Source organism: Mus caroli, chromosome 13 (assembly GCF_900094665.2).
Source record: "Mus caroli chromosome 13, CAROLI_EIJ_v1.1, whole genome shotgun sequence".
NCBI lineage: Eukaryota > Metazoa > Chordata > Mammalia > Rodentia > Muridae > Mus > Mus caroli.
The window spans coordinates 93,704,199-93,716,292 of NC_034582.1; the positions used below are offsets into that span (position 1 = coordinate 93,704,199).

Here is a 12,094-nt window from a genome sequence, read left to right on the forward strand (position 1 = left end):
TCTAATATGATTTCCATTATAAACAGTTAATAAGTCATTAGTACAAGACCAAAAAGTGAGAAATGTGCATAGCCTTATTTAAGAATGTAATCAAAATGTCATTTTTATTTTCTACAATGCAAAATTTTTTAATTTCTACAATGCAAAAAGCTAAAGTTACTTTTGAACCAATCTAAATAAATGGATTAAACTATTAATATAAGCAATGAAATGAAGAAATTGTAAAAATAAAAGTAAAAGAAACCAGACACCAAGCATTACATTATTCACTCAATGAATTAGATGATTTAAAACATGCTAAACTAGTCCATGGTAACTCAAATGGAAATAGCAGTCTTCTTGGGCTTTCAAAGGAAGGAACAAAGGGACTTCTCAATTGATGAAAACAGTGTATGCATAACTTAGGGTGCTGGTTATTACGGTATACTCTTTGTTAACATTCACATTACACTTTGCACTTTGTGTATCAATTACATTAAGTGGCAAGGATAGGGCCAGTAACAGAGCACATGCACAAGAACCTGGGTTCCATTTCAGCCTCAAACATAACTGAGGAAAACTAACACATCCTCCAAATGCCTTATAATTACAACCTGCACCCTTTTTATTCCAACCACGTCAACATTATAGATGCTCTGAGCCACCATGTGGTTGCTGGGAATTGAACTCAGGACCTCTGGAAGACCAAACAGTGCTCATAACTGCTGAGCCATCTCTCCAACCCTACAAACACTTCATTGTGTATTCTTGTGTATCAATAAAATAGGAAGTAAATATGAAATGTAAAATAGTCAAATGAAGTTAGAAATACTGCCACTGTCAACTGTATAACATTAGAGAGAACAATTAGTAAACCAATCAGTAACAAATCTATAGAGTAATCCTTCCTTAAATACTGAAACTCTGGTGAATGTGCAGAAAGATGACAAAAATGGCTCAGAAAGAGGTACATATAAAACACTAATCTGTTCCAACTCTATGCAATGATAAACTAGTACTCAAAGAACCAATAAACAATCTTTCTGTGGTTCTAGAGAACTAAAAATATAGAACCCTCTCAAAAGGAAAAAAAAGCCATGAGGGAAGCTGGAGAGATGGCTCAGAGGTTTATAGTATCTATGCTCTTACAGAGAGGATGCAGGTTCAATTCCCAGCACCCAAAGGCGGATCACAACCATCCATAACTCCAGTTCCAAAGAAGGCAATGCTCACTTCTGACATCTGAGAATACATGTATGTAGTGAATATACATGTATGCACACATTCATACTCAGAAATCTTTTTCAAAAAGCCACCAAAGCTTTAATTCTTTAATTTCCTACTTCAAATGATAAACAAAACTATGAGATCTATAAATTATTAAGCCCAGTGGAAAGTTTCTCCATTTTTAAAATTTAAAAGTTCCTCTGTCTATAATATTCCGGAACTTGGAACACTTTCCCTGAAGACACAACGCAAGACTGGGCATCAGACCCATACTCATCTACCACAGTGTCTACTTAGAAAATAAACCCATGTGCTACACAATGGATAGTTTCTGAACCACACATGAATTAGTTCCCCCTAATATCAGCCCTGTGGCTAAGTTTAATTAAGAAATTTTATTTTGAGCTGGATGTGGGGCTGTACACCTTCAACCCCAGAACTCAGGAGGCAGAAGCAAATGAATCTCTGTGAGTTTGAGGCCAGCCTAGCCTACATACTGCGTTCCAAGCAAGCCAGCATTACATAAAGAGGCTCTACAGGGGATAGAGAGGTGAGGAAAATTTTATTTTGGAGCTGAAAAAATGGCTTGGCAGTTAAGAGTACTTACTGCCCTTGGTAAGGGATGGGTTAAAGTCCCAGAACCTACATAGCAGCTCAAAACTGCCCATTAACTTCAGTTCCAGAGGATCCAATACACTCTTCTGTCCTCTGTGGGTACCAGGAACATACATGGCACACACACTTATATGCAGGCACTCAACATATACACACAAAACAATCTTTAAAAAAACTCTTTTAGACAAGCATGGTGATGTGCACCTTTAATCTCAGAATTTGAGAGGCAGAAGCAGGTGGGTCTCTATGAATCTGGGTCCAGCCTGGTCTATGTAGAGTGTTCCAGGACAGCCAGGGCTAAACAGTGAGACCCTACTTCCAAAGGAAATTTATATGAAATTTTATTTAGAAATTAAAAAAAATTAGCACTTCAGCTACTTTTATGACTAAATAAACAGATATATTAATTATGAAAAGCTGGTATTTGTTAATAAAAACCTTCCAAAACCCAAAAAACTATTTAAGCTATTTTAAATAAATTTTGTTTTTATTTATAGATCTTTTAGTCTTTATGTGGACTTACAAAATAATTAATTTTAATGAAGGTATTATTTAGAAGCTAGAAGTTACCTACTGTTCTTTTAAATCTAAATTAAAATGTTACTTGTTCATAAAGAACTTCACTATAAGCAATGAGGCCCAATTCCTTTCTCTTCTTCCTAAGAACTCAATCACTACCTGAAATTTGCTTATCAATATCCCTCACCCATTTGAGTTCAGGGCTGTTCAGGCAGGTTCTCAGCTGCTGTATTCACATCTTCAAGAGCAGCCGGAGCACACAGGTAAGAGATGCTGCTGACCCAATGACGGGCTGGCTGTCTACAAAAGGAATCAGCTATGGCAATCTACTTCCCATAAGCTATCTCTTGAACAGAGAATTCCTTCCCAATAAAAACCACTCAGGGGACAGTGAGATGGCTCCATTATAAAAGCACTTACTAGCAAGCCTGGCACCCTAAATTTAGCCAAGACCCACATGAGAGAAGAAGGCCAACTTCTACAAGTTGTACTCTGATCCACACACTTATGCACATGCACACATGAATGGACACAAAATAAAATTTTGAAATTACTGTAAAAATCCATGAGCTTACCAGCTTCTGGATATTTGGGCTAATTCTTTGCTTAAATATTTGTAGCAACTACCAAGTTCATAGTGTTAAATAAAAAGACTCAGATACAAACCTGTGGTTTGAGGCCAGCCTGTTCTACATAGTGAGTTCTAGAACAGCAGAGCTACACAGTGAGACACTGTCTCAAAAACAAAACAAACCAAACAAACAAAAACCCTCAGACACAGTGGTGCACACGTGTAATGCTTGCACTTGAGGGCTGGGCAAAAAGATCAACAGCTCCTGACTGGCCTGAAATACATAGCAAGACCTTATCTTAAAAAAGCAAAATGGAAAAGACTCCCATCCTTATTTTTAACGACAATATGAGAATGAATCTAAAACACACGAGAGCCAAAGACAAAGTATTGGCCATGTTTCAATCTCTATGAATCATACTTGTGAAGGAATGCTTTAATACTTACGGAATGCTTTGTCTATTCTCCATCCATTTGTTTTTTCTTCACGTTTAAATTTATTCTGTTAACAACAAAAAGATCTATAGTAATGTTCTGCCATTAAACAAGGATTATTTCTATTTAGTAAGCATTAATGTGAAAGTATAAAACATACTATTCCCTATCAAATGGTATATCCTAGCCAACAGGCTAAGTTTCTGAAAGCTTCAGTGACTGAAAAATGAGGACTGAAGGTTAGAGAAATGGCTCAATGGGTAAGAGCACTGGCTGCTCTTCCAAGGACCTATATTCAGCATCTAGCAACGTCTTAGTAGCTCACGACCATCTCTAACTCCAATTCAGAGAATTAATGCCCTCCTCTGGACTCCTCAGGTACTGCGCACGTGTGACACAAATACATAGACACAGACAAAACACATATATATAAAAGAATTTTTTAAAAATTTAATGAGGGGGCTGGCGAGATGGCTCAGCAGGTAAGAGCGCTGACTGCTCTTCCGTAGGTCCTGATTTCAAATCCCAGATACCATATGGTAACTCACAACCGCCCGTAATGAGCTCTGACACTCTCTTCTGGTATGTCTGAAGACAGCTACAGTGTACTTATGTATAATAATAAATAAATCTTTGAGCGAGCAGGGACTGAGCGAGTGGAGTAGACCTGAGTGAGCTGGGCCGACTGGAGTGACCAGGACTGACCAGAGCAAGCAGAGGTTCTAAAATTCAATTCCCAACAACCACAAGAAGGCTTACAACAATCTGTACAGCTACAGCATACTCACATACATAAAGATAGATAGATAGATAGATAGATAGATAGATAGATAGATAGATAGATCGATCTTTTAAAAAACTGAATGCGGACTGAGGAGCTAGTGAATCTGGCTCAGCAGGTAAAGGACGGCCTTCGTGTGGTCCTGGAACCCACATGGTGGAAGGAGGAACTAACATACCCAGAAGCTGTCTTCTGATCTCAAATGAACATGTGCACAACCCCCACATACATACAGACTCAAAGACAGGCACATACACATACTCTAAATATTATCAACTTTTTTGTAATAAAGATTAAAGATTCTTTTTCTGATCTTATCTTTACTATCAACAACAGAAATAAAACAATGAAGCTAGATTTATGGCACATAGAAAGTCACCATGGGCCAAGCCTGCCAGCTTCATGTCACTAGTCAGAACTGATATAAAGGTGAAAGGAACCAAGTGCCATGAGTGAGCACTTGCATATACTCACAGGAGTAAGTGGGATGATACACCTACTCAAAACACATGCACACGTGCTCAGTGGATTATCATTAAAAACAACAGTTGACTACCACACAAAGATAAATCTATAGTCAATTAAGCTAACATTAACTTTATCCAACCTAAAATACTCCTAACATTGAACATTTTCATTATTATTCCAAAATGTTTTTTTAGTGTAATAGAGGAGTCTACAATTAGGCAAAAGTTTGAACCCAAGTTTATCTCATCTATATATAGTTCCAAATATAAAGCAGAAATTTCTGGTTTCTTTGGAGACTCAGTTGTGTCATGTAATAGTTTTCAGGAAGATGACACATGGGAGGATGTTTTGCTGAAGGAGACACTGGAGAGGATGTTTCCTAAAGCAGACACAGAGAGGCTATTTTACTGAAGCAGACAGATGAAAGGGTGCATGATGTTTGGAAAGAGTGTAAGTAGAACCCAACAGTGAACCATGCACTGGTACACCTCGAAATGCTTTCTTCGCTTGTTGTGACTTCATAGAGAGAAATGCGCCAATGATCTTCCTGTGGTATTCTGGCTGTCTCTTGCCCTTTTGGCCAAGTCTCACAGATTGCTCTGGATCAAGCCACTGCTATTGATTCGTGTTTATTGTCTGCTAATTGGACTAGACTATTGCTACTGATTCATATTTGGTATTTTAGACTGGACTACTAGTATTCTGACAACAAAGATTGGAATCGCCCCAAAGAACTACTTCTAAACAGGTTTACATCCCCTTATTCCTACTAACCATCTTTCTCTCCGTCAGTGGGCTAGAACAGAGGCTGGAGCATTAATGATCTCTCATTAAGTTTAAAAAAAAAAAAAATCTAACCTGCACTGATATATATATATAAAATATAAGATAGAAGGTTTTTTTTTTTTTTTTGAGACAAGGACTAATGTACTCTAGTGTGGCCTCAAGTTCACTACTCAACTCAAAAATAACCATGCATTCCTACTAATCTTTCTGTCTATACCTCTTTAGTTTTGGGGTTACAGGCATGTATCCCCATGGCCCACATTCTACATGGATGCTCAGGATTCAAACTCAGACTCCCATGCTTGTAAGACATGGGCTTTACAGCTAAGTCATGGCCCCAGACATGTTTTGTAAGTTTTGTTTATTTATTTGTGGTCTTTTAGGGCAGGATCTTATGCATCCAAAGCAGGTCTTAAACTCACTATTCTCCTGACTCCTCTTGAATACCAGAATGATAGGCACACACTAGTATATCTACCTTATTACAAAGGATATTCTTAAAATTATAAGCCCTTAGAGAAGGATTATCAGCTAAGCAAGGAGGATCAACTTTGGAAGCCAGCCTGAGTTACAAAATGAAACTCTGTCTCAAAACCCCCAAACAAAAACAAATTTAAAGAAGATCGATCAGTGGCAGAGGAAATAGAAAAGAAATCAAAGAGGGTTATCACTACAAATCCTACAAATGTTATATGACAACAGTAAAAAGTTTTTATAGATATGATCTCTCCAACTTAGCATTAAAATTATCACAAGAATCCCTTCCCTATCCCCTAGCCCTCCCCCCACCCCCCAAAAAACCCCATGGTTTCTCTATGTAACGGCCCTAGCTGTCCTAGTCTCACTGTAACTCCATAGACCAGGCCAGCCTTAAACTCAAGAGATTCCCCTGCCTCTGCTTCCCAAGTGCTGGGATTAAAGGTGTGTGCCATCATTGCCCAGCAACACAGGAATCAATATTTGTGGAGGAAAACAGGTCTGTGTTGTTCAGCCTGACTTAAATTCTTAGGCTGCAGTGATGCTTGAGCCTCAGCCTCCTCAGAAACAGGAACTGCAGGCTTAACTAAAACTAAAATACTGAATACCTCTGTATGTATGAAAAAATTTAATTTATAATATAAACACTTTCACCATTAAAAAAAATAGTAAAAAAATCAGAGACTTGCTTCACAGGGAAGTCCCATCAAACACTACATTTTTTTCCGTTTTAAAGGAAACCACGCTAATCTTAATCTGTTCCAGAATTAGCAAGAGGTACATGCCCCTGCTCATCTCAGCAAACACCACCAAACAGCCAAGAACTCTGAAAGACAATTACAGGGATCAGGGATATAGCTTAGTGATAAAACACAAATTCAGTACCAGTACTCAAAAAAAGAAAAAAGAAAAATGCAAACCAATATGCCCCATGAATGAAATGGTAAATATTCCTCAAAAAATATAATATGGAGGCTGGGGAAATGGACAAAGAGTTAACAGCACTGGCTACTCTTCCAGGAACCTGGATTCAATTTCCACCACCCACATCACATGGTGGCTCTTAACTCCAGTTCTAGGTGACTTGATACCCTCTTCTGGCTTCCACAGACACTAGGCACACAGGCATACATACAAGCAAACACCCATACACACAAAATAATTTTGAAGGCTGGAAAGATAGCTCAGAGTTAAGAGCACTGAGTACTCTTTCAGAGGTCCTGAGTTCAATTCCCAGCAACCGCATGGTGGTTCATAACCATCTATAATGGTTTTCAATGCCCTCTTCTGGTGTGTCTGAAGACAGTGACAGTGTACCCACATACATAACATAAATAAGTCTTTAAAATTATAATAATTTTTAAAGGTTTTTTTAAAAAGGAAAAAAATGTAGCAAATCTCTGCAATACCTAAGTGGAATATAGTATAGCCACCTAGAATTGGTTCTGTGGCTATAAGGTTCGTTCGCTATGCAGGAATCAACAACAAGTGCTTCGCTAACCCTAGAAACAGAGCATTTTCACTCTTCTACACTTTACCCAGAGACCTGTTGGAATTATACTAATCTTTGAAGGAAGAACCTAAATGTTTTCTGAAAGAAGTCAGTGACAAACACTATTCATTAATCAGATTACCAGAGAGCTCTACCTCTAATCAAATTTTCGCCTTCATAAAATTTTAATATAGTGATCATTTTAACCAAGATCAACATTAGAACATAAAGAATACAAGCAGGAGCCAGGCCTAGTGGAGCACACCTTCAATCCCAGCACTCAGAAGCAGGCCAATCTCTGAGTCTGAAGACAGCCTGATCGACAAAACCAGCTTGAAGACAGCCAGAGTAACAAAGAAATTCTGTCTCAATACATACATACATACATGCATGCATACATACATACATACAAACAAGCAGGCTCCTCACCTCTTGCAGAAATACAGTGAGGCTATGACACCACACTATAGGAAGCCGCTACATAATGTTCCTGGGCAATCAAGTCTAGTCTACTTTAAGGACACCCAAATTCTTATCTTCCTGAGTGGCTTCACTAATGTGGCAAACATGATGAGATGGAGAATTAAGGGAAAGACATACGACTGGGAGACTCTCTCATGGTTAACTAGGAATACACTATGGCAACACAGCATGAGGACCCAAACACACTCCTACCCAGAAAGCACAGGTACAGTTTCTCAGCAACAGCACCAAGCTCATCCTCTCAGGCATAGCCCGTCCATGCCTGACATCACTTCACGGTTCACAATGCTAGTGGTTTCTCACAAAGTGAAGGGGACTAAGACAGCCACCCTCAGTCCAGCGACATATACTCAGCACTTTCCAGCTCATCCAGAAAGCCTTAGATACTTTATAATCATAAAGCTACACTAACTCTAAGCACTCTGATACATCCTCCTTCTATTTTCATTAACTCTTAATTTTAGTATCTTTATCAATAGTTCTCAAATACATAGTAAAAGTCAGATAAAAAGTTCAAGAGATATAACTATACTACAATTGAGAAATCATACAACAATCAGTGTCACACACAAACACAAACATAATAAAGAACAAATGTGAATTAAGTTAGAAGAAAAAAACCTTAGTAATTTTTTTCACCCTTCCTAACCAATAAATGTTATAGGTATACTTTACCTTAATTTCTATCCTTGCTCTGTGAGGAAAAAGTTGTCCAATCATAGAAAAGTCAGTTCCTACCATGCTGATGGCTAAAAAAAACATATCGGTTTCTGTAAAAATAAAAGATTAACTGAAAATTAATTTTCCGTTCAGACAAAATAACCCAAATTAGTTATATACAACTATATATAAAAACTTTATATATAAAAACTGAATTAAAATAAGTTATAGAGTACTTAATTTCATTGAAAAGAAACTCAAACACAATAAAAAACAACTATCTCCATTGGTAATTGTAGGGGTACATTTCACATCCCAGAACTCAGGAGGCTATGGTAACAAGAACTGCTAAGGTCCAGAACTTCTGTCGGGTGTAGTACAAGTTTCTAGCTCTGAGATCTGCCTCAGTCATGAAATGAGCCACAGTTTGTGAGCCCACCTGACAGGACCAGATTTCCTGTAGTGCCTCACACCATGTAACACATCTGATGTAGTCTGGACTGATCATGCCTGAATCTGCTCTGTACCTCACAGGGATGACTAAGAAAGTCAAGTAGGTGGCCCAGGAGACAACTAAAAAGTTTGCATTCTCATTCCAAAGAGGCCCGACAAGCCTGATCATCACATGCACCTGCTGGGACAGAGGGCCACCCAATCAGATATTAAACCAAACGAGACAAAGAGGTCTCTGAAAATAAAGAGGTTTACGAAACCATGTAAATGCTAGCCAGAAATGAAGAACCAGTCCTGGGAGAACTTCCCACAGCTACCAACAGCACAATGAAAAAAGAGTAACCAAGCAATAACTGATCTGACTTAAGTCCCACTCCAAGAGAGGGAATCCATATCTGGCACTGCTTGTGTGACCATGAATCTGAGACTAGATACCCCAGGGACCTAGGGCAAAACCAAATACTGTTCTAAAAGAAAAAATAAATGTAGTACTCAAATGATTCCTAGTGATATTCTACTATACTCATAGATAATCTCCTTGCTCTGCCATCAGCAGCAGCAGATAGGAATAAATACAGAGACTCACAGCCAGACATTACTCAGAGTCAGAGACCTCGGAACACTCAGCCCTAAAAGGGGGGTCTCCTTCAAATCTCCCCTCAGGGCACCAGGTCCTCTGCAGTTAGCACTCTGAGGCTAGTGGTTTTATGGGATTCCTGGGTCTCTGACTCTTGTGGCCACTCTTGGTCTCTTTTCCTTCTGTTGGACTGTCTTGTCCAACTTTGATGTGAAAGTTTTTGCTTTTTCCTATTATATTTTTTAAAAAAATGAATCAATGTAAACATAGCTACTTGGGTAAAGGCTAACAACTGAACTGTAATTCATACTTGCTAGGAGAAGGAAAGTCAGTTTTCTCCACTGGAATGACACTGGATCAACCATTCCAGGCAGGTCTCAGGATTGGACCCCACACTTTGTATGTGTGTGCACTTTTACTTGGTTGCACTTTGGTAGGTTTTGGCAGGTTTTTTTTTTTCTTTCTGGATGTTGTATTTTGCTTTGTAGGTTTTGGGAGAACTTAGGAGTTGGGTAAGTAGGGAGGTGGAGATCTGTACAAATTTGGGGGAAGGAAAGAATATGATCAAAATATATGTAAACTTATAGTTGTTTTAAATATTAAGGCAAATTTTAAAACTGAAAATACTAGATGCTGGATCTTATTACTAACAAGCAAATATATAGTAATATAAAGAATTATTTTGGAATATTAGATTTCTATAAGCTAGTAAAACTAAAAGATTATTGACAAAACTGTAAGAAAATTAACACTATAGACAATTGGTAAGATATGAATTAATGGGGCATTTGTGTTAGGATACCTATAAGAAATAAATAAAATACTCAGTGAGTAGCACAAAGAATGAGAGAAGGAGAAAGAGAGAAAGAGACAGACATACAGACAAGCACTTGGAAAAAAGTTCACTGGACTAAAGGGGCCCTGGTGTTTTATAACATTGGGAAAGGGGAGGAGGAAGTGAGGGAAAATGTAACAAGCCCAATAGAATTTACCTTTAAAAAAAAAAAAACCAAGTTGTTAATAGTCAGAGGAGGGAGGAAGTACAGAAAATTTCCTTTTGCCCTATATGCTGCCATACTTAAAAACCATTCTTAAGTAAAAAGCAGTAAGGAAAACCATGAAATACGCCTTGTGTGCTCTGTTGCTGTCGTGTTTACCCCAGGCTGGCCTCACACTCCCTCGCTGCCCTGCCTAAGCCCCTCAGTCTGCGTTACAGGCAGGCACCATGACTGCTGCAGGAACAGCATCTGCAAGGTGAGTACTGCTATGATTAAATCCTACAAAAACAATGACCCACCGGCACAAAGGTTAGTGCTCACACAGAAACACTGCCAACTATTCACTTAAATGGGGGTTCTCTGTACAGTCTGAAACAGATTCCAGGCAAAATGATCTAAAGTCAAAGATAAAGTAGGGGAAGGGGAGGGGAACCAATAAAACTGAGTGGAAACCAACGTGGCAGGTTACATTTTATTGACAAGAAGTCAGAAGCTTAAATAAGAGTTCATTTTATTCCAGAAGAACATCCAAAGACCTTTGGTGAGCATTAGGTACCTTTATTGGACCACGGCTTTGAGTAGTAGTTCTTCCTGAAGCTGGAGTAAGTAGTAGTGGAGCCGCGCTCAAATATAGGATCATTCTCTTCAACAACGCAGGGGCCTTTTGTTCTCAAAACTTCTACAGTTAAACTGAAAGAAGACATTCTCAATAGAGTCACACTAAAAACCCAAGTATGAAAAACAGTAGATGAGATTTAATTACTGCATTCTAAGATTTACACAGCACTTAATACAGAAAATGTAATATATATTTGAAAAAAGATAATAAATTTGAAATATATATTTTTCCAAATGTGATTTTAAGGTACAGAAATAAATGCCAACCTGTTTTCTGGTTATAGCATTTTCAAAATACCTTTGGACTATCTAAAGGAAGAACTGTTCTATTGTCCTTTTTGTCTGTCTGTCTTTCAGACCAGGCTTTATGTTGTCCAGGCTCACCTGGAACTTGCTGTCTAGCTGAGAACAGTCTTGAATTACTATCTCCACTTCCCAAGTGCTAAGACTGCAGGCATGTGTCATCACACCTGGTTTTGGTTTGTGGATTTCTAAATGCCTCCTGAGCCAATATCTCTTTAACTATTATTGACATGTAAAATCACCATCACATAGAAACACTTCTCAGCATTGCATTTATATTATAGTCAAATTTATATTTATATACATTGTTACTAACTAAACAGCAAAAACCTTTCATTTTTCTTTGTTACCTGATCCCATATAAAATATACACTTTAGATCTGGAAAGACTGGTCAGCAGTTCAAGACCAACCTGGTCTACAAAGCAAGTCTCAGGCCAGCCAAGGCTACAGTGAGAGTCTCAAAAAACAAAAATAATAAAAACAAAGAAAAATCAAACAAAGTAAAATTAATGAATAATACGAAAAGTTTAAATATCAACTTCAAACTGAACCAATCCTAGAAATCCATCCCCAGTGGGTAACAGCACACAGCTGCTCAGCAGCTGGCCTGGCTTAGCAGCAGGGTGATGAGTAAACAAAGTTAGGTTGAC

The 12,094-nt window shown here is 38.2% G+C and overlaps 1 protein-coding gene across 4 annotated transcripts in view; it reads right to left on the reverse strand.

Annotated features, from left to right (window-relative positions):
- The window catches only part of Bdp1 (B double prime 1, subunit of RNA polymerase III transcription initiation factor IIIB), an 87,746-nt gene that overhangs the window by 65,020 nt on the left and 10,632 nt on the right, over positions 1–12,094 (reverse strand). For all 4 annotated transcript variants that reach the window (XM_029468188.1, XM_029468190.1, XM_021180075.2 and 1 more), the window contains exons 6-8: positions 11,078–11,211; positions 8,509–8,603; positions 3,359–3,413 (exon numbers count right to left, since the gene is read on the reverse strand). In XM_029468188.1, coding sequence (XP_029324048.1) covers positions 3,359–3,413; positions 8,509–8,603; positions 11,078–11,211 — 284 coding nt within the window. The remainder of the gene's footprint in view (positions 1–3,358; positions 3,414–8,508; positions 8,604–11,077; positions 11,212–12,094) is intronic.